This window comes from Gopherus evgoodei, chromosome 15, assembly GCF_007399415.2.
Source record: "Gopherus evgoodei ecotype Sinaloan lineage chromosome 15, rGopEvg1_v1.p, whole genome shotgun sequence".
Lineage (NCBI taxonomy): Eukaryota > Metazoa > Chordata > Testudines > Testudinidae > Gopherus > Gopherus evgoodei.
This window is the reverse complement of record NC_044336.1, coordinates 15747935-15767719: the sequence shown is the minus strand read 5'-3', so window position 1 is coordinate 15767719 and position 19785 is coordinate 15747935. Positions and strand designations below refer to the sequence as shown.

At 54.0% G+C, this 19785-nt stretch overlaps 1 protein-coding gene across 5 annotated transcripts in view; it reads left to right on the top strand.

Annotated features, from left to right (window-relative positions):
• The first annotated feature begins 10311 nt into the window (after positions 1–10311).
• The window catches only part of LOC115635490 (polycystin-1-like), a 53597-nt gene continuing 44123 nt past the window's right edge, over positions 10312–19785 (top strand). For 4 of the 5 annotated variants that reach the window (XM_030534338.1, XM_030534341.1, XM_030534339.1 and 1 more), the window contains exons 1-5: positions 10312–10604; positions 16403–16583; positions 17466–17677; positions 18591–18709; positions 19150–19297. In XM_030534338.1, the coding sequence (XP_030390198.1) occupies positions 10466–10604; positions 16403–16583; positions 17466–17677; positions 18591–18709; positions 19150–19297 (799 nt within the window). In that variant the 5' untranslated portion in view covers positions 10312–10465. The remainder of the gene's footprint in view (positions 10605–16402; positions 16584–17465; positions 17678–18590; positions 18710–19149; positions 19298–19785) is intronic. The other variant, XM_030534337.1, reaches the window with a different exon arrangement.

Genomic DNA, 19785 nt, shown 5'->3' with positions numbered 1-19785 from the left:
CATTCTCGTAAGGAGCCGCCAGGTCGTAAATAGAGGCATGGATGACTGGGGGCATCCACAAACAAACAGCAGCCCTGGGAGAAAAGCCGATTTTGTTTGTAGGAGCTTTGCAAGGAGTCAGGTCACAGCTGCACAGGCAGTACCCTCCCCTGTGGAAAATGACACGCCCTGACTTTGCTGAGCTAGTGACCAGTGGAAGTAGATTCTGCTGAGGGTAGGTAGATGTTGCTCAAGACCTTGGATTTCATAGATCATATTTCCATACACAGAGCAAATCTCTCCATTCAGATCTTCTCTTCACACCTCCCGGCTTTGGCACTCTTCCTCGCACTGAGCATTGGGGGAATTATTTATTTACTCTCTACAGCTGAAGACTTAGAGGGAAGATTTCTCTCCTAACTATTGCTGGTGAGGTAGCAGGAAGGAGCTGGTGGACAAAGCACATGTGAGTTTCTTGGGGGGGGCCCTGCTCTGTGCGTGGGGTGTTGGGGGGGGGATAGAGAGAGAAATCAGCCAGCAGGTGTGTTTAGAGAACTCTTGGCCCCAGACTCTGGACTGAATTGCTGCTGAGCTCCAGGTTGGAAACAAAGGGCACAAGAGCAACACCACCTTGAGGAATCACAAACTGTTCCGAGGGCAGCTGCAATGCCACAGCCACTGGGTCAGCTCCTTTGACCCATGTCAACCAAAAGACACCAGGTTGGGTTTTCTAACTCTTTTGAGGCCTTCTTTCCAGTGAGTGCCCGATGCGCTCTGGACCTGGATGGAGACGATGCTAGTGGGGGAGCGTGGACAACAGGAGCGGGAAAGGTGAGGGGAAGGCGCTACGAGGTGGAGAGAATCTTGAGGCACTTGACAAGGGTCCTGGGTGTCCCAGGTGGAGGAAGCACAGGAGGAGATGGAGGGTTTCAGGCAGGTGCCATAGGAGCTGTAGACTGAGGATAGAGTGAGCAGGGTTGGGGATATGCAACAGAACCTCCCTATGCGTGACGGGGAAAATCCCTAGGGAATTGATGCATTTTGCAAATTAGTGAGTAAGCAAACAAGCACGATAGCAAATAATCTGTGTTGACGCACTCTGCCTTTGTTTTGAGAACCGCTGTTCCACTTTGTTTCTTTCCGCTGGGTTTTCCGAGCTCACTAGCTGACGTACTGCAAGGTGTCTTGCAGGAAGGAGCAAGGTATCAGTAACAGGAGGCAGTTCCCGCTGCCTGCCTCTGCTGCTACAAAAAAAATCTCTGCAGGGGTGAAGTGGGGTGAGATTGCTAGGGAACGGGGGCTGCTTTATGGTTCAGAGAAGTGAGCTTTTTGTAGAAATTGTCAATGGCCAGGCAGCAAGTGTTCACTGACTGAGGCATTTCACACTGCTCATAATTGTCTCCATTGTCTCCACGCCATCTGTTTGCTGGGTCTTGCCTTATTATTGAATGATTAACTCTCTATGAAAGGGACTTTTTGTGAGCATACATCACCTGGCATCAAGGAGCCTTGATTCCTGCTTGGGATCGCTTGGCACTGCCACGATACAAGGTGCCACCACGGTCTGTAATGCTCTAGCTACCTCGGTGCTGCCCAACTACAAATTCAATATGTATTTTTATCAACTCCAATTCCCCTTTCTTTGTTACTTCTAACACCTCAGGTTACCACGGCTGAGAGACACATGCATTTTGTGTTCCTCCCCGCCCCCCGTTTTTCTTTTTCTCTAGAGTCTGACAAATCAAACTAGTCAGTATCACTTCTGTTTTCTAGCCAGTTTCACTCCTGCGCTCCAGGTTGCGATGGAAATGCAGCAGAAGGGTGTTGGTTTGTTTAGCTGGTGCTGTCATTTTCATGCCAGCCTAGTACCGATGGGCCTGTTTGCAAGGGGAAAATCAACAGCTTTGCTTTAACAACTGGCCTCTCGGGGCTGGCCATGGAGGCCAGAGCTCTCTGCTCTTCCAGGGCAAAGCAGGTGTGTCAGTCTGCCCATGGGGGTGCCTGCAGTTCCACTGCTCTCCTCTTTGGGGCGTTGTTGCTATGCGGCCTCAGCATGGGGTCCAAACCTGAGGGGGCCCCAGCAGTACAACCAGCAATGATGGGGCTGAAGGCAGCACCTCCACAGCAATGGAGCGCTGGACGGTGCAGGACAGAGTCAGGGCCAGGCAGTGACAGGGATTTAGCCTACAACCAGGAAGGGGCAAGGACCCAGGCCTCAGAAGGGGCAGGAGTGGAGGGGTTTGGAGGTGGGAAGAAGATGTCCACAGCAGCCAGAGCCGGGTTCCGCCTGGGGAGCGAAGAGAGCCCAGCGCTGGAAGAAACCACGCCGTGCCTCGCCAGCTGTGTCTGTACCTCCCTGGCAGTGAACTGCTCTCGCTCGGGGCTGGCAGAGGTTCCTCCTGGAGAGCCCTGTGCCTGGCGAGTGACTGTTCTGTGAGTACCTCGCCCTGCCTGGAAGGGGGGCTGCTTTTGTGTCTCCAGCCTGTGCTCTTGGGAGGGGAGGAATCACCCAGGCAGCAGGAGGGCTGCAGTGTGTTTACAGGTGCTCTGCAGTGCTGGCCCCATGAGGCGGGGGAGTGCCTGCCCTGGGCCAGGCTGCTTTGATGGAATGTTAATGAAATCCCAGGGCTCTGCCTGTGCCCAGCTGATCCTGGGGGCCTGCCAAGGAATGTGCACTCCTCCGCTGTCTCCCTTTGGCCTCTGAACTCTGGGGAAAGGGCCTGCAGGATCTCAGGGAGACAGCAGCGCTTTAGACCCCTCTCCTGAAGCTGCCCCGCAGGCAGATGCTGCGTTCTCAGACCCCTCTCAGAGGCGGCCAGGGAATTACTGCATTGCACAAAGAATCCCAAGTGCCTGCACCAGGATGTCAGCCCTTGACCCAGGGATGCCTTCCCAGGCACTGGGCCTAGTGGTTAGAGCATGGGATTGGGACTCTGGAAACCTGGTTTTTCAGCCCATCCCTTCCACTGACTCAGAGTGACCTTGAGCCAATCACTCCTGTGTGCCTCAGCTCCCATAGCTGTAATAACGTGTCACTCACCTTTATAAAGTACCTGGAGACTGTTGGGAGGAACATGCTGTATAAGTACAGAGTGTTAATCTTTAGTGATGGTTCTTTAATGGCAGCCAAGCCTGCCTGAGCTGCTAGAACAGGATAAAGTGACTGCAGCGTCCCAAGGCCATTGCACCCACATTCATGATACCAGTTTAAAGCAAGCAGCATGACCGGCGGCCACACGCTGTGCAGGCTGGCGAGTGTGTTGGTTTCGATCAGAGTTCTCGTTGCCCTCTCTCTGGAGGGCAAGGGCTGCCGCAGTAAGCTAGCTGGGCTCACGGCTTTTGTTAACATCCTTGCCAATGACACTGCTTTCCTGATCAATTTAGTTTTTCAGCAGACCGGCCCAAGTCAGGGTCTCGATTGGCTCAGTCATTCCCCATTCTGAGAAACCCTGCCCCCATTGATACATATTAGCTGGCCAACCAACTCAAAGGTCGGGTAATTTCAGGGGAAGGATGGTCCTTAATTTAAAGCAGCGAGTGTAGCCTAGTCTGAGCCCCAAACTGCTGGACAAGAGAGCTGGGTTCTAGTCTTGACTCAGCCACTGCCTCGCTTCAGACAAGTCACTTAACTGCTCTGTGCCTCAGTTTCCCTGAATGTTTTATACTTCCCCAGGAGGGGTTGTGAGCCTTCCCTAACATGTCCAGATGTGCAGGTGCTACAGAAGGCTGGAGCATTTCTTTATTTCTTATCAAGGTCTGGCACTTCCTGCCTCCAGTGGCCGAAGGGAAGGGAGGGGCTGGTTTAGAAAAGGGCTACCATGGAGAAGATATGGACCTCTGGGGGGCCCTGTCAGAAGAGATGGTTCTGTGGCAGGCGTCTCTAAGGAGCTCCAGCCACTGGCCCTCCAGACTCATTGACTCCTCAGGCTCTGTCAGCGTGGCAGGATGATACCCATAAAACAATGTTTATCTCCTCATTCCCATCAATCACCATGGCAATGAGGCCTGATCACCCACAGTTTGCAGGCACAAAGCTGTATCCTGGGACAACAAAACAGGCTGTCCGTATCCCTACTGGCTGCCGTAGACTTGAGGCTGGTCACCTCGGCAGCCCTGGTTACCGTCACCCTGCAGGTGGCGGCTGGGCAGACCTGCAATGCCCTGGCATGGAGATGGTCCTTCCAGAGGATTTCTCTCCACCCAGTCAAGTGGGCCTTACCTCACCGAATGACCTTATAGTGTGAGCTCTTCTCCTGCCTCAAGGGGTTTCCCATTAAAACATCCTCCAGTGCAGCCTATAACCAAAGGGGGGGGGGGCAAACCAACAACTCAGATCTCTCTTCCCTTCCCCCTCCCCCCGGTTGGAAACCCAGGTCTGAATAGTCTGCATCCTCCCAGCATGCTCCAGTACAAGCCCAGTAACATGCTGGCCCAGACCCCCACCTCCTGCCAGTGGAACCTGCTTGGTTCCACTGTAGGGACCCCCCAGAGAGAGAGACCCTGGAGAGCCCTATGGCAGCGACTGTAAGTACCTGGGGCCTGATGACTTGAACGGTGAGACGCTTTAATTAGTTAAATTTCCTCCCAGTGTAACCACGGCTTCCCCTATGTTCTCCTTGTGGATTCTGAGGGAAGAATCTCCCAGCAGCAGGGGTGGATGTTTGCTGCAAAGGAATGTTGACTTTAATAAAAACATCCAGCTAAGCTGCGATAAGCAACCCCCACCCCTTGCTGCCCCTGCCCAACATATCGGTAAGGAACCTGGCAGAGAGTGAGATCTCACGGCAGAAGCATTTAGACAACGGCTTCCCAGGAAAACATGCGAAGAGGATAGTTAAGCACATTCCCGAGGTTCCCTTCATGGAGTGGTTTCTGGATCTGATAAAAATGCAGGCTCAGGGTCCTGGAGAACCCAGAGCAGGCATCCAAGCCACCTCATCTCCGTGTGGCAGTTGTAGAGAACCCAGGGCAGGTTTCTAAATCCCCTGTCAAAAAACGGAGGCACAGTCAAATTCAATGACCTGCCCAAGGCCTCATGGCAAGTCAGTGGCAGAGCAGTGATCAGACCCCCCTCAGCTTCTCAACGCCCTGTCTAGCACTTAATCAATTAGAGCGTGCGGCCTCTTGGGTGTGGGGCATATAGTTCGGGGTTTCCCTGTGAATGTTTCACACAGCCAGTCATCACTAAGAAGCAGTGTGAGAGCCTATGCTGGGTGCAGATAACTCTTTGCTTTCAATGCAGGGACCTGTCCCACAACCACCTAAGCAAAGTCCGAGTGGAGGAACTTGCTGGATACCCCAGCCTCCATGTGCTGTAAGTAACTCCCTAGCCAGAGCCTCAATCCCTTCCCCATCATCTTGCATCACTCGGTTCACAGTTTGATTTTGGTGGCAAGAAAGGGCCCAGCAGGTTTGACTCCCCACTGGCAACGTTCCCAGCCCAGAGGCTCGACAGCCTGTGAGGTTGATGCTACCAGTATCTGCAGCTGGCATGGTGGAGCCCCTAATAAAGCTTGCTGGCTATGGTGGGGGCAGCAGACAGGAGCTGCACTTCTCTTGAGCTCTGCAGCAGCCCATTGCACGCTCCAAGCTAGCCCCAAGCTTTCCAGCACCATCCCCCAGCTGCTTCATGCTGAGAGTGAATCTGGGCCCAGAGCTATCTCCCCTCCCTCAGCTGGGTCTCCTCTCTGGTCTCTCCTTGGCAGGGATTTGAGCTACAACTGCATCCGCACCATAGAAGAAGGAGCCTTCCGCCACCTGGGCAAACTGCAGTCTCTGTACGGTGATGTGCCTTCCCTCAGACCTCTCTCTGCCTGTCTCCGTTTCTTCTGTCACCCTGCCTTGGGTGTATTTGTCCCTGTCCCTCCTCTCTCCATCCCTGTATGCCACTGACCCCCCTCCCTCGCCCACCTCCCCATTTTGGTATCATGAGCGTTTCTCCCATTTTTGTGGTGGGGCTCTCTGCACAAACAGAGGGAGGTGTTTAGAGGTTCCTGACCTCCCTCCTCACTGTCCTCCCCTTCCTTCACTCTCTTCCCACAGTAAGCTCGTCTCTAACAGCCTCGTGTGCAGCTGCTCCTTGCGCTGGCTCGGGGCCTGGGTGCGAGAGAAGGGGCCACTCGTGAGCGATGCAGAGCTGCTCCATTGCTTCCAACCAGCAGGCTCCAGCAGCATCGGGCTTGTGAGGGTGGATTTCTCAGCTCTGACCTGTGGTGAGTGACCCCACCACCACCATGGCACCCCCTGCGCTGCTGGAGAGGCTGGGCTGGCGGGGGAGGGAAGATTTCAGCTGCGGGATGGAATTCCAAGCACGGAACAAATCTGCGAGGTGTCTGTCCCCCCCAACCCATGCGAGCCCAGCGGAGCATCCCAAGCATGTGTTATGAATTTAGGGGGGTGGCAGAATTCCTCAGATAAACACAGTGTTTTGACTGTCCCCTCTGGTGCTCAGGAGTAGTGAGGGAGCTGCCTTCGTCCAGCCCCTCCTTTGTATCTCTGGACTCTCTGACTGCACCTGTGGAAACTGAGAGCTGTGTAACACACAGGCTGCCAACACGTGCGGCCTCTCTGGCTCTCATCAGTCCAGCTCTGGGGACGCTTCGTCTGTCTCTGTTTTGTTCCCCTTTTAGAAAAACTCTGGGATTTTGCCCATGCGAGGTCAGGATGCCCCTTCCCATAGCGACCACCCCTCCGTCAGCCAAGCAGAGCTATCCAGGCTCTGCCACAAAACAAAATCACAGAGCAACGCACGATAGGGCATAGCTCAGCAAGCTGGCCTGGCGGACTGATACAGACACTGGATACTGATTCAGACCAAGAGGGGAGCTGGAGAAGAGTAACAGGGGTGGAAGACAGGGAGAGAATCCACAGGGAAAGCTGGGTCAGACCAGAAAACTGCTTCAGGGTTAAAGAAAGAAGAGGTGACCCAGAAGGAGGTCATGTAAGGTCCCAGATAGCCTCGGTGCTGGAAGCCTACTCCATGTGCAAAGTGTTGTGTGATGAGGGGTGGCTTATTATAAATGTAGGGCCAAGTCCTGGCTCCGCCTACATCACCAGGAGTTTTCCTATGGAGCCAGGATTTCACCCTTTGACGGGTCTACAAATGTAAAAAGGAAAGTCCTCCGAGCAATAGGGGATAAGGAGAATAACACAGCCAAGGCCTGTGCAGTTGCCAAGTTATGCCTAAGAGGCGAGCTGACTTCCCCAAACCTGCCAAAGGCCCTGGTTTTCCCAGGGCAGCAAGTCTGTGGCTAGTGTGATGTAAACTAAATAACAGCTCACCAGGTTTTGCTGAAACTTTAATTTAGAAGAAAAATCACTTTTGGAGTAAAAGGAAGCATGAGAAATTTCAACCCAGAAGGGAACTTTTAGAAGAAGTTTGAAAGGAAGGGACCTAGTGGTTTGCAACAGCCACAGGATCCAACCCCTCACCAGGAGTTCTAACCCCCTGGAGTCCAGGGTTGGGCGGGATTTGGAATGGGCCTATCTGGAGTTCAAAGGGAGTGGCAGCAGGCCTGATTCACCAGTGCTGGCACTTCGTGGTGCTCTTTACATCTGTGCTGAGGGAGTGGTACTAGGTGTAAAATGCCACTAAAGCCAAATTTGCCAAGTGGGAGCAATTTCCCCCCCACTCTGAGCAGGTGTAAAGGGTGACCCGAAGTCCCAGGCAGTGCAGAACCAGGGTCAGCTAACCTTTGCAGTTAGCTCACCTTTGCATTTTGGTTAGTGCCTCTGTGTAAAGTTTGCATTTGGGCTCAAATTTCTTTGTGTGATCCAAGCTCCTCGCCATGTTGAGCTCTCTACACCTTCGCTAATAACAGACCAGCCAAGGGTTCACCTAGCTCTGTTTCCCTTTCAGCGGCTGATTTTATCTCCTGTGTGAAGGACCCAGAGACCAGGAGAGAGACAGTCCTGCTCTACTCCTACCTCCACCCTGGCACACAGAGTCAGGCCTCCTGCCACGCGCTCTGCTCTCAAAAGGCGCACACCTATTATGGCCTGGACTTGGAGGACCGCTGCCTGTGTGGGTCACTAGGCAGCAAAGGGACCGTGGACTGTGGGAAAGTGTGCTCCAATGAAATCCGGAGCCAGGTGTGCAATAGAACGGTTGTCCATGCTGTGTATCCTGTCCAGGTAACGCACCATGCGTTAGGACCATGTCTTGTCTGAGTGTATATCTACACACCAAAAGCTCTGCATGGGCTGGTCTGCCTGAGCTAGCTTGAATCCAGCCGACACAGGTACCAATAGCAGTGAAGATAGTGCAGTGCGGGCTTGGGAGCTGAGGACATACCCAGGGTCTATGCCAGATGTGTCCTACCCACGCTGGACCCAAGCTGTGCTGACTTCTCTGCTTTTGCTACTTTTGTTACTCTGCTTTTGTTGCATAGACAGACTCTGTGTGTGAAGTATTTCTCTCCTCCAGCCAGTGGGGACATGCCGCTGCACTGGGAGAGGTTTTTAGCTGGAGCCTGTGCTTGCTGGATGTGGGCTTATGGCACTTTCTGTTCTCCGAGAGTAGAAGGAAAGGTGGCTAGAGGAGCTCCAGATGGGGTCTAAGGGTGTTGGATGGAGCCCCCACCTGACAGAAGGGTTGGAGACAGGCCCCGTTCAGTGTGGGGCAGAAAGGCTGTGGGAGTGAGAGAGATGGAAAAGGGCCCTCCCATGGCATGCTGGGGGATGGGGATCTGAGATGTGACTGTTTTCAATACCCATGTAGTTCTGCATCTGGTTCCCTCTCTCCTCTCTGCCAGGTGAGCCTCTCGCTCTCTGCTCGGCCCCATTACAGTCTCCATGAGGTGATCGAATTCACCGCTGAGACCCTGTTGCCGGGGACCTTGTACACCTGGGACTTTGGAGACGGAGGGGAGCAGTTCTCCAGCAGCAGCCCGAGAGCTCAGCATACGTACGCCCTCCCTGGCATCTACGTGGTGACAGTCAGGGCTCAGGTTGGGGGGAGGTCCTTGCTCCATAGAGCTGCTGTCAGCGTGATCCTGCCTGTGGGGCCGGTGGACATAGAGTGCCCCAGGGCAGTGGGGAGAGGAGAGAGCATCAACATCTGGATCCACAGCCAGCAGGGCACTGACCTCTCCATCCTTTGGAGGATGAAGATGCCAAGTGGACAAGAGACTCTGGGTGAGATATTGCAAGGCGTTTATTTGGGATCAGTGTTGGTTTTTGTTTTGTTTTTTCCCCCCTGAGATGGGGAACTGGTTGGGGAACTTCCATGGCATTTGGCAGTGCTGAGTATTGGAGGAAGAATGGCAGGTTGTGACCCTGTCCTTCCTGCACCTTTCCCTTCTGCCCCAGGATCACCCACTAGAAAAAGGAGGAGAGAGCAGCAGGACAAGGCCTGGCAGAGCAGCCTAGGGAGGGCATAAAAGCAGGGCCAGGGCAGCACAGTCTGGAGGTGGTGTGGCAGCAGGGGGCATGGCAGGGCAGTCTGGAGGGGGCGTGGCAGGGCGATCTGGAGCGGGTGTGGTCTGGAGGGGGCGTGGCAGGGTAGTCTGGTGGGGGTAAGGCAGTCTGGAGGGTGTTTGGCAGGAGGGGGTGTGGCAGGGGCAGTCTGGAGGGGGCATGGCAGGGCAGTCTGAAGGGGATAGGGTAGTCTGGAGGGAGTGTGGAAGGAGGGGGCATGGCAGGGTAGTCTGGAGGGGATAGGGTAGTCTGGAGGGAGTGTGGCAGGATGGGGTGTGGCAGGGCAGTCTGGAGGGGGCATGGCAGGGCAGTCTGAAGGGGATAGGGTAGTCTGGAGGGAGTGTGGAAGGAGGGGGCATGGCAGGGTAGTCTGGAGGGAGCATGGAAGGAGGGGGCATGGCAGGGCAGTCTGGAGGGGGCATGGCAGGGCAGTCCGGACGGGGGGTGGCAGCAGGGGGCGTGCTAGGGCTGTCTGGAGAGGGTCAGTCTCAGGAGATGGGAAATGCCAGGTGCATCCTGGAGGCCCAGAGGTGCTGTGCACTGAGCAACAGGTGCAGGAGGCAGCAGGAGGGTGACAGCTTGGAGAGGGGTGCTGCGATCCCAGGGAGTGGAGAGGAATGGTTGAGGGAGTGCCCTGGTCTCAGTGAGACAGGGAAGCAGTGAAGGAGACCTGGTGGGTTCTGCTGTACAGGGAGAGGGGCGTAGGGAAGAGGATCGGGTTAAAACCAGCTGCCTGTCTGTATGAGGAAAGCTCCCTCCACGCAGACCATTGGAGAAGGGAGGGCTGCAGCCGCGTATCCAGGGAGATTTGGGGCAGCCACAAAGAAAGGGTTTAAAAAAATAGTTACCAAGTAAAGCCCTATAAAAGCTATCAATGTACCACAGAAGACAGCAAAGTCAGTGAGGGGAGAGAGCTTGCGGCACCGAGGACACAGAAACAGAGTGAGAAGAGGCTTGGAGGGACAGTGAAGGGGTAACTCCCACAGAGAAAGAGAATGCAGCTCAGCATCGCCTTAGCCCACATGCTGCGGTGATGGGCCTAGTATGAAACCCTAGACAGGTCATTTCCATGGATCCTTCTCTCGGAGACCGTGATACCCTGCGGAGCTGCATGGCAGGGGTGATGCTGAGCCAAGGCTTGCAGCTGGGCTGGCTGCTCCTCCTCCTGCTGGCCAGAGGGACTGCTGGTATGTGGGACCTTGTCTCTGGTGCGTGAGTACGGCAAAGGTTCCCAGCAGTGAGTGGTGGGGAGGCCAGAGGATGGCTGGTGCAGAATCTCTGTTGTGCAGGGTCTATCACTACTCGGCTGGGTCCGCAGTAGAGCGCAGTGGTGACTCTGGTATGCTTGGCAGCTCTCAAGGAGCTTCTGGGCGGAGGCACCTGGCATGTTTAAGCTTAAGTGTTGGTTCATGTTAAAGCAAATGGAAAGGAGAACGTGAGAGCTTAGATTGACTTTGCCATGGGTCTCCTGTAGTTGAGTTCTGCCCTGCAGCATCTTGGATCTCAGCCCCTTGCGTTCTCCTTCTCTGTAAAACCAGAGTGACTGAGGCCATCTTGTCTGTGCAGCCTGTAAGAGACAGTCTATGTGAAGAGGCAGCACGAGCAGCCAGGATGAGACAATAGGGTCTTTGTGGATGAAGATGATGCCAGTATGGTGTCCCCTCTCAGCCCTCGGGGAGCAGACTGATAGTCCAGTGACTCCAATATCCTCTCTTTAAGAGTGGCCAATGCTGAGTGCTTCAGAGAAAGAGAGGAACCCTTCACAATGCACTTCATTGTGCTGTACTTTGAAAAGGGGGACATTTCTTCCTGACCTCACCTGGGGATCAGGTCGTGCCCTGAAGGAAGGGATCTGATAGCCTATGAGATTGGAATCTTCAGCTTGTACAATTGCAGGTGGCTTCTTAATCTTCCACCTATTCTCTTTTTGAAATGCTCTAAGCTCTTGGTTCGCAACAGCTCAGTGGTAGCTGGCAAATGTCTGGCTATGCAGCCCAAGCCGCGGAAGGCTCTAAGCACCTCTTTCTTGCCTGAGTATTCTTCATAATGGTTGAGCACTGATCCTTCTTTTTTCTGGTTCATCTGGTTTGCGGTGACTCTTCCCACTGGCAGAACAGCTCCTTGCAGTCAATTGTAGATACCACATTGGGCTCTTGCCTTGGTGATGGGCTTCTGGCCACCTTTGGCACTGAACTATGGGTATTCTCTAGCTTCTTGGTCGTGCCCAGCAGCATAGGTCAGGACTATGGAGCAAGCCACTGGTGCAAGCCCATTGTATAGATAATTGATATACCTGGCCAATGTACTTCACATTTACTACTAGATCATCCCACTGTAGTGTCCCTGGGACAGGGGCTCTGGGGCAGGACATGCTGAATGCTCCGGTGCCCTGGGCTCCCTGGCTGTGTGTGCTTTGCAGGACAAGTTCCCAGCATTCCCTCTAATTGTTTATGTCCATGTGCGGAATGAATTTTGTTATGTTCACCAATATGGAGGTGATGTGTGACACATCACCTTCATATTGGTGCACATAACGAAATTCATGTGGTGGGGGTGGGGCTGAGGGGTTCGGAGTGTGGGAGGGGCTTAGAGCTGGGGCAGAGGATTGAGGTTTGGGGGGGATGAAGGCTCTGGCTAGGAGTGCAGGCTCTGGGGTGGGGTCAGAGATGAGGGGTTCGGGCTGCACGAGGGGGCTCAGGGCTGGGACAGAGGGTTGGGGTGCAGGGAATGTGGGCTCTGGGGTGGGGCCAGGGATGAGGGGGTTGGGGGTGCAGACTGTCCCAGGGCTGTGGCAGGGAGTGAGGACTATCCACCCTGCCTCGCCTCAGACCTCTCTCACCTCAGCAGCTTGGGCTGGGGGAGAGGCGCCTCTCTCCAGTGGGGCTGAGCTGTACCGAGGGAGGGGCTCCTCTGCCTGGCAGCGCCGATGGGCCTGGGCCAGGCCTGGGAAGGGGCTCCTCTCCTATGGCGGTGGCAAGTCCGGGACGGGTCTGTGCTGGAGGAGAGGCATCTCTACCCGCCACAGTCCTGAGCCCCAGCGAGGGGCTTAATAGGGAACTTAGCCAGCGTGTGTGTTTGCTTTTGGATTTCTCGTGACTCCAGCTCCATGGCGGATGCTGATGCCAGGCCCAAGGGGCAGAAGGTTAGTGAGGCTTGAGGAAAAGGAGTATCTAGTCACTTTATCCCAGCAGGTCCTTCCCGAAGTGGAAGGAAACAGAGAGGACAGGCTTGGCCATGTGTGTGGTGTGGAACCCAGGTGGCTAGAGTTAATTGTACAGCCGCCGCAGCAGCAGCTGCTGTGTCCTGCCCAGGACCCATCTGGCATCTTTCACTGGAGGCAGACTAGGGCCAAATTCAGTCCTGGCGTAAGCAGACACAGCTCCCATTAACATCAGTGGGAAGCTGCATCTGCTCCTCAATCTCAGCAATGGAAGCTCAAACCTCCGAACCTTTCCCTGCCCCCCAACATGCCACTCCCTGGCCTCATAAGTGTAGAGTTTGGGGTATCCACTGCCACCGTGACCTACTTGCTGTAGTAATACTGCACTGACTGGATTCCCTCACCCCAGAGAGTCCTGGGAGATGTCCCAGGCGTGAAGTGTGCCCAGAACAGGAACTGGTGCACCATTCCTCTGGGAAGCAAGGTGAGCTGACTCTCCGTGCCCATGAGTGTAGGGATGGGGTGAGGGGAGATGCTGCCCAGTCTCTGTAGCCAATATAAGGTGAGGGAAGCCTGCCCTGGAAGATAATGCTTCGTTCTTATACCTGGTATGGGGCAAGAGAGCTGTGCTGAGTGCGTCTGGTGTGAAACAGATACCACAGGTTGCTATGTCTTGTCTGGGGGCTGGGTGCCTGTGCCATGTTCCCAGGCCACGAGAGACTGAACCTGTGGCATTAGGACAGTCAGTGCTTCCATCCTACCCCGGGGAGCTGTCTTTGTGCTCCCAGAGCTGGTGTGGGGCAATGGGAATGAAAAGACTCAGCATCGCACTGGGAAATGTGAACACACAGATAGTGTCGGCACTAGGCTGAGCGAGCCCGCCGTAGCAATCTATCAACTGGGCCATCCCTCGTGGTGGCAAGGCCTGGAATGAAGACTGACCTGGACTCCTCTGTCCTCCCCCTGCACCCCAGCTGCGTGGAAACTCCTGATGTCCAGACTGTTTGTGTGGGGCTGCAGCGGGCGGATTTTGAAGATTGCTCTCCTGGAGAATGGGGCAGGAGGGACCATGCACTGTGCCCTGCAGGTGCATTATTTATACAGTACTGGAGACGCACCGAAAAGACACCGAGTGAAATCCTGGTTCTGTTGGCCTCAATGGAACTTTTGCCGTTGACTTCAGTGGGGCTGGGATTTCACCCCCCATTTCTGCTTTGAGGATGCAACACAAACCAAACCGAGCACAGGGCAACCGTCCAGTTAGGGGAGAGTGCAGAGAGCTGAGTGCTGAGGAGACAGCCCCAAAGGGTTTCCTGAGGGACTAGGCTTTGGGGAGGGATTGGAATGAGGAGATAGAGAGGGCTATGGACCCAGAGAAAGGATAGTCTTGTGGTTAAAGCAGTGGACTGGGCTATAGGAGACCAGCGTCCAGTTCCTGGCTCTGCTGCCAATTCCCTGTGTGACCTTGGCCCTGTCACTTCCTCTCTCTGTGCCTCGGGCTCTCACAGGGATGTTGTGGGGAGGAATTTGGGAATGTTGATGAGGTGTTTGTGCACTGTGGTGATGGGGCCATGCAGCTTCCTGGGTTGAGCTGGGCGAGTGTTTCACATGCAAGGGACAACATGAAGGAAGGTGCAGAGCAGAACCTGAGTGTGAGAGGAGGAAATGTGTGTATTCCAGGTAAGAGTGTGATTATGTATTTGCCTGAAGGTGAGAAGGGAGCTGGGCCTGGGAGGACAGACAGTGGAGGCGATTTTTTGATCCTGGTCTTATAGCCTAGGTGCAGGCAGAACCCTCTGAGTCACCCTCCATCCCATACCCCTCTTGTCAGGGAGGAGTGGGAGACATGGAACTGAAACCACTGGGTCGGGGGGGAAGAATCCAAGCCAAGCGCACAGTTCAGCACTGTAGTGAACTTTTCAAGAGATCTTGGTCTATCAGAAAGGCCCAGCCGAAGAGCTGCCAGCAGCCTGTGGATGCAGCTCCTCAGGACGGGGGAGCCAGGAGAGGTTTCTCCCTCGCTGGAGGAATTGATGGGGGCCTGGAACAGATCAAACTTTGTTTAGGGTTGCCAAGGCAATGGATTTTTCTGGCTTCCTGTGGAAGGAGCATTTTGGTTGTTACCAGGAAACCCAGGAATGCCAGACAGGGCGCTCACTGGCTCCCGGGCAACCACGCTGGATACTGTGACGGTCTCATTGATTGGAATGGATTTTTCTTATTATCTTATAAGTGTTCTCATCAGAGGGATGTGAGGGCTCAGAAGGCCAGCACTTAGGCCTGCCAACCATTGCTTAGGTTCCCGACACTGGAGTAATAACAAACTCATCATCTCCTACCCCTTATGATGCAGCGCTTTAAATACCAAATTCCATTTTGTCCCTGCTTGTCCCAGCTCTCTCCGGGTTAAACACGTTCTCTTTGGACAAAAGAACAAAGGCTTCAAGCTTTGGCCATGAAAAAAGGCAGAGTCTGGAGTCTGGGCCGGGACATCAGCAAATGAGAGAGGAGTTCTGGGGTCCTTAACAGCAGAAGAGGTTATAAAGCAGAGGAAGTGGGGGACTTGCAGAGACAGGCAAGAAATCGGAGGGAAAGGCAGAGAGAGAGCAGCTCACTCCTTCCAAACCCCAAATGCAGGTTTTCTCCTTTGGGTTACCGCCGGCTACCACTGCCCCACATTTGAGGGGTTATTTTGTAATGAAACCGAACGCTGACCATAGATGGCCATTTAAAGCCCGTGTCTTGGCCTAGTTTTCTGCTCAGGCAATGACCTTCCCCAGGCGGTTTCCATTGGATATTGTAGCTTTCCTGCCTAAGTTACTCCAGTGGACTATTAAGCAGCAGCTGTGTTCCACCCCAGAGGTGGCTGCATTTCAGTGGTGGCTGAAGTGATTCCTGTATCTGAAATCTGTAAAGTGCTTTAGGGTCCTTCAGGGTGAAAGATGCTAACTCGATGGAACACTCGGTATCATTTAGTTTTCCTTCCTCCTAAACCCAGGATTTTATGTGCTGCAAAAGTTCCCATCTCCTGTGCCAGGGAGGATCACTTCTTACAGAACAGGGTCCTTTTACTCCCAGTTCCTTCTGTTTTCTCCTGAGGGCCAGCTGGATGGCAGCACCTCAAGGTGAGGCTTTGGGTTTCTGTTCCTGTCTCACACCGAACAGGCCCCCTGGAGCTGCCGTTTGCAATTCCTTTGCTTCCTCCATGAGGCGAGTAGGTTTGTCACCTGAAGAGCTTTATCCCAGGCCTCCATCTGCTTCTGGAGTGCTGCCAGAGAGGGGGAACCAGGGCATTAGCAACACTGGCCCTTCTTGATCGTTCTACCTCAGCACAGAGACAACTAGAGCAAATGGGGTGTTGAAGGGAAAGGAGCTCCTGCTATGGGGGGTATTCTCACTATGCTACTCCAGGCCTGGATGCTGCCTGTGCAGAGGGGCATTGTTGGGCATGGAAGAGGCTCATGCCATGGTGCAGGTCTCTCCTTGCCGTATGTTACACCAGAGACGGCAACGTGGTGCTAGGTCATAGTGCTGGGGAAAGAAACCCAAGAGGTGATAGGTTAGTTACCACCTCCTGACATGCTCCACCAGCCTAGTGTTCTGGGGAGGAATAAGGACCTGCAGGAACGCACTCCCAAAGCAGCTGGTAATCTTCCTCAGTCTATGTGGCTGTGCCAGGGCTCGTCTCCTCGGTCTGCGTTAGCTGGAGGAGCTGGCAGTGCTGGGCTTTCTGGAATGTGACTCGCCTTCCACCGCGAGTGCTTTGGCAGGCGGAGCCCAGAAGGGTTCACAGTGGAAGTTCTGGAAGCACGGGGACCCTTCTCAGCTGTTGTTCTTAATCTTCAGATGAATCCTCTTGCCCTCAAGGTGGACGGATCCATTTTCAGAATCTGAACTGCTACTGGCTCAGCCATGCCAAGGAGACCTGGCAGAATGCGAGAAGGCTGTGCCGGGAGATCCCCGGTGGAGATCTGGCAGTTGTAAGAACTCAGGAGGTGCAGAGCTTCCTGCAGGAGACTTTCTCTGGGTGCGTATCATGCTCCAGCCTTATTGTCTTTGCTCTGATGACAATGGCGATGTCACACTACAAAGGTTATTGCTTGTTCAGGCACCATGGCAATAATACAGGCAAGCTCCTTGTCCCCCCTAGCCCCGTTGCCCAAAGGCAGTGGGGGGTACGTTACAGTGAACCAGGCCTCGAGGCAGTCAGGCAATGTGTGCCGCAGTAATAGCCTTTCACCAGGCAGTCCAAGTGTGGTTGAGGGAGGACATAGCTGGTTGTAGCACACACCCCTAAAAAGCACGTGAGGATCCACTCAAAGCAGGCAACAGAACAAGTACAATAGCCATTCTGAGCCCTAGACAGGGTGGGCTGGATTTTCAGAAGTTCTGAGTGCCCACAACTCGGTTTAAAATCCCTGGGAGGGAGCTGCAGGTGCTTAGCACCCCTGGGAATCAAACCTTATGCACACGCTTCAGGGATCCTCTAGGCAGCTGTGCCGGGAATTGTGGGTGAGGTGTAATGACGTGGGAGCCCTGTGAGTGAATGTGGAGCACCCAAAACAAGATGGCTCGGGCCATTACTGCCAGCACTAGTTCATTCACACCAGGGCAGGCTGCAATATGGCCATTTCTAGTGCAGAGGAGCCTCCAGGAAATGGGGGTCTGTGTTTTGGGGGTATACCCGATGAAGACCAAAGCATGGCCACCCATTCTGACATGTCAGACCTTTTCCTCGGCATTGATTTGGGGGGTGCTTTTCCTCTGCTGACTGGGGTCAAAGGCACTAACCACACCACCACCTGCCCCAAGCTCTGCTCCCTTCCCCAGCCACTCCCTGCCTTCTGTGTTGCATTGCCAATGCTGTTTCTCTTTAAGCAGAGGTTCTTTCTGTCTTTCTCCCTGGCAGTGCTGGTATGGTCTGGATTGGGCTCAGCTCCTTGGGTTCCTTGCACTGGGTCGATGGGAGCCTTGTGGACTCGTTCCAGAACTGGACCCCCTTCGGTCGGCCCAAGGGCAAGGAGAGCTGTGTCCAGATGCACCTCCTCGACCCAGAAGGGGTTTGGAGCAGTAGACCGTGCTCTGCAAAGTCCTCGTTCCTCTGTGAGAGGAGAGCTGGAGGTACCATACGTCCTGCTGGCACCTGGGGTGGGAATGTATTTATGGGCTGGACTGGGAGGTTACACTGCTGACCATTGGCAACAGGAATAAAGAGGCATTTCCTTGCAGCCCCTGGAGGAGCTGAGTGCTAAGGGGAGCTGCTGGTATAATAACCCATTGCTTTATACTGCTCTTTCATCCTAGGGGACCTCAGTCCTCTGGCCAAACCATGGTCCCATGCTAGGAGAAGCTGAGTGCCTCCCAACTCCCAGTGAGGAGGGCCCTGTCATTAATATGTATTTGTTACAGTCATGCCTAGGGGTCTCAACATGCTAGGTTCTCTACAGACACATAGCAGGAGACAGCCCCTGCCCCAGAGAGTTTACAGGACAGACAAAGGGTGGGAGGAAAGAAGTGTTGTTATCCCTGTTCTACACTGGGGGAACTGAGGCAGAGAGGGATTAAGTGACTTGCCCAAGGGTCACCCATGGAGTCTGTGGAGGAGTTGGGTACACAACCCTGAGCCCCAGAGGGCCAAGTCAGTCCCGTAACCACAAGGCCACTCTTCCTCTCCGCAGTTAGTGCCTGAAAATTGACGCTCTGTAGTACTCTACGCCGGACCCTGGCAGACTCCCATGTACTCTGATGGCGGGTGTATGCCGGGGCCATACACATGGTATTTCTGTGTTCGTTCAGCCTATTAACATGGACCCTATTGCTGCCCCTGCATGCCCTTTTCTTCCGGTCCCCACCCTGGCAGATCTAGGCCCCAGCTCAGCTAAGGCACATGCTTACAGATTCGCTAAGTCGAGGGCCCGGGGCAGCCAGGTGGCTCTCCTAGAAGCCTGCCACTTCGTCCATGATGCAAGCCTGCAGCAGGGCCTGACTGAGCTTTAAGCTGGGGGGTGACCAGCCACGTGCTTTGTCTTTGCAGTCACTCTGCCCAGCCCGGATGTGTTCCTGACGGGCATGCCAGTGTTCAGCGGAGTCTATGATGTGAGGAATGTCAGCACCGAGCTGCTGCCTCCTCTCCTGGGGCCTGACACCATTGAGGTAGCGTGCAAACAGAGCCAGACTGCTGATGTGTGTGAATGCCAGATGGGTCTGCCTGAGACCTCCTTTCCCTTCCGTCTCTAGTCTATATACCTTGCTGAGTAGCCTTTGGGAAAGGGCAAACCCATGGGAAGAGAACACAAATCAACCCAGGAGCACTGCCCTGTCAGATGAGGCTGTGCTCTCAATATTTATGGCCCCCGGGATATGGGAAACGTCAGGGAGAGCCTGGCTCTGTATTCCCAAACCAGATAACTGTGGCCACATTTCGGGTGAAGCACTGATCTTCAGGAAGCTTATTTGAACTACACAAGAACATCACAACAGCACAGGTCCCTCCATTACCACCTCACCCCCAAGCTCCCCTGCCAGTTCCTTCCAGGGGGCCTTTTTGGACTTCCCTCCTTCACATGTTTATTTCCTGGTCTCGTGTCTTGTAGTTGATGCTCTTTCCAGGCCTCTGGTTCAGCCACGCTGGTATTCTAGTCTCTGTAGACTTCGGGGTACAAGGAACAAAGAAGCCTGTTCTGGTCCAGTTCCAGATCCTCCGCCCACATTGCAACCCCAACCAGCACTTGGTTCCTCCCGGTAAGAGTTCAGCATCCATGCCTCTGTGTCTTATTCTCTGATACTTACAGCCCGTCTGCCTAGACCAATGGGGTTGTGCTGTTGGGTTGGTGGACATTACAAAAGGACAGGGAGGGGTTATAGCTGCTTGATAGTCTCTATGCTTAAAGCCTCTGGCTCTGTTTGATTCTTGGTGGGATGCGAAGATAGACTGGTGGCTCATCCTCACATTTCCTTCCAGACTTCATCCGTGGACTTTGCCCCTCTGGGTTGCATGGAAGGGACAGAAGAACCCTGATAAGCGAGTCTCTCACAACTAGGTGACTTGTAGAGATGGTCAGGAATTTTTCGGTGAACTGTTTTTTCACTGAAAAATGCAGATTCATCAAAACTAAAACTGGATCAGGTTTGACAAATCTCCTAACTCAAAAAATTATTGGGAGGAAAAAAGTTTTGAAATTGTCGAAACTCCCCATTTCAAATTTTTCAAAACAAAAGTTTTGGGGTTT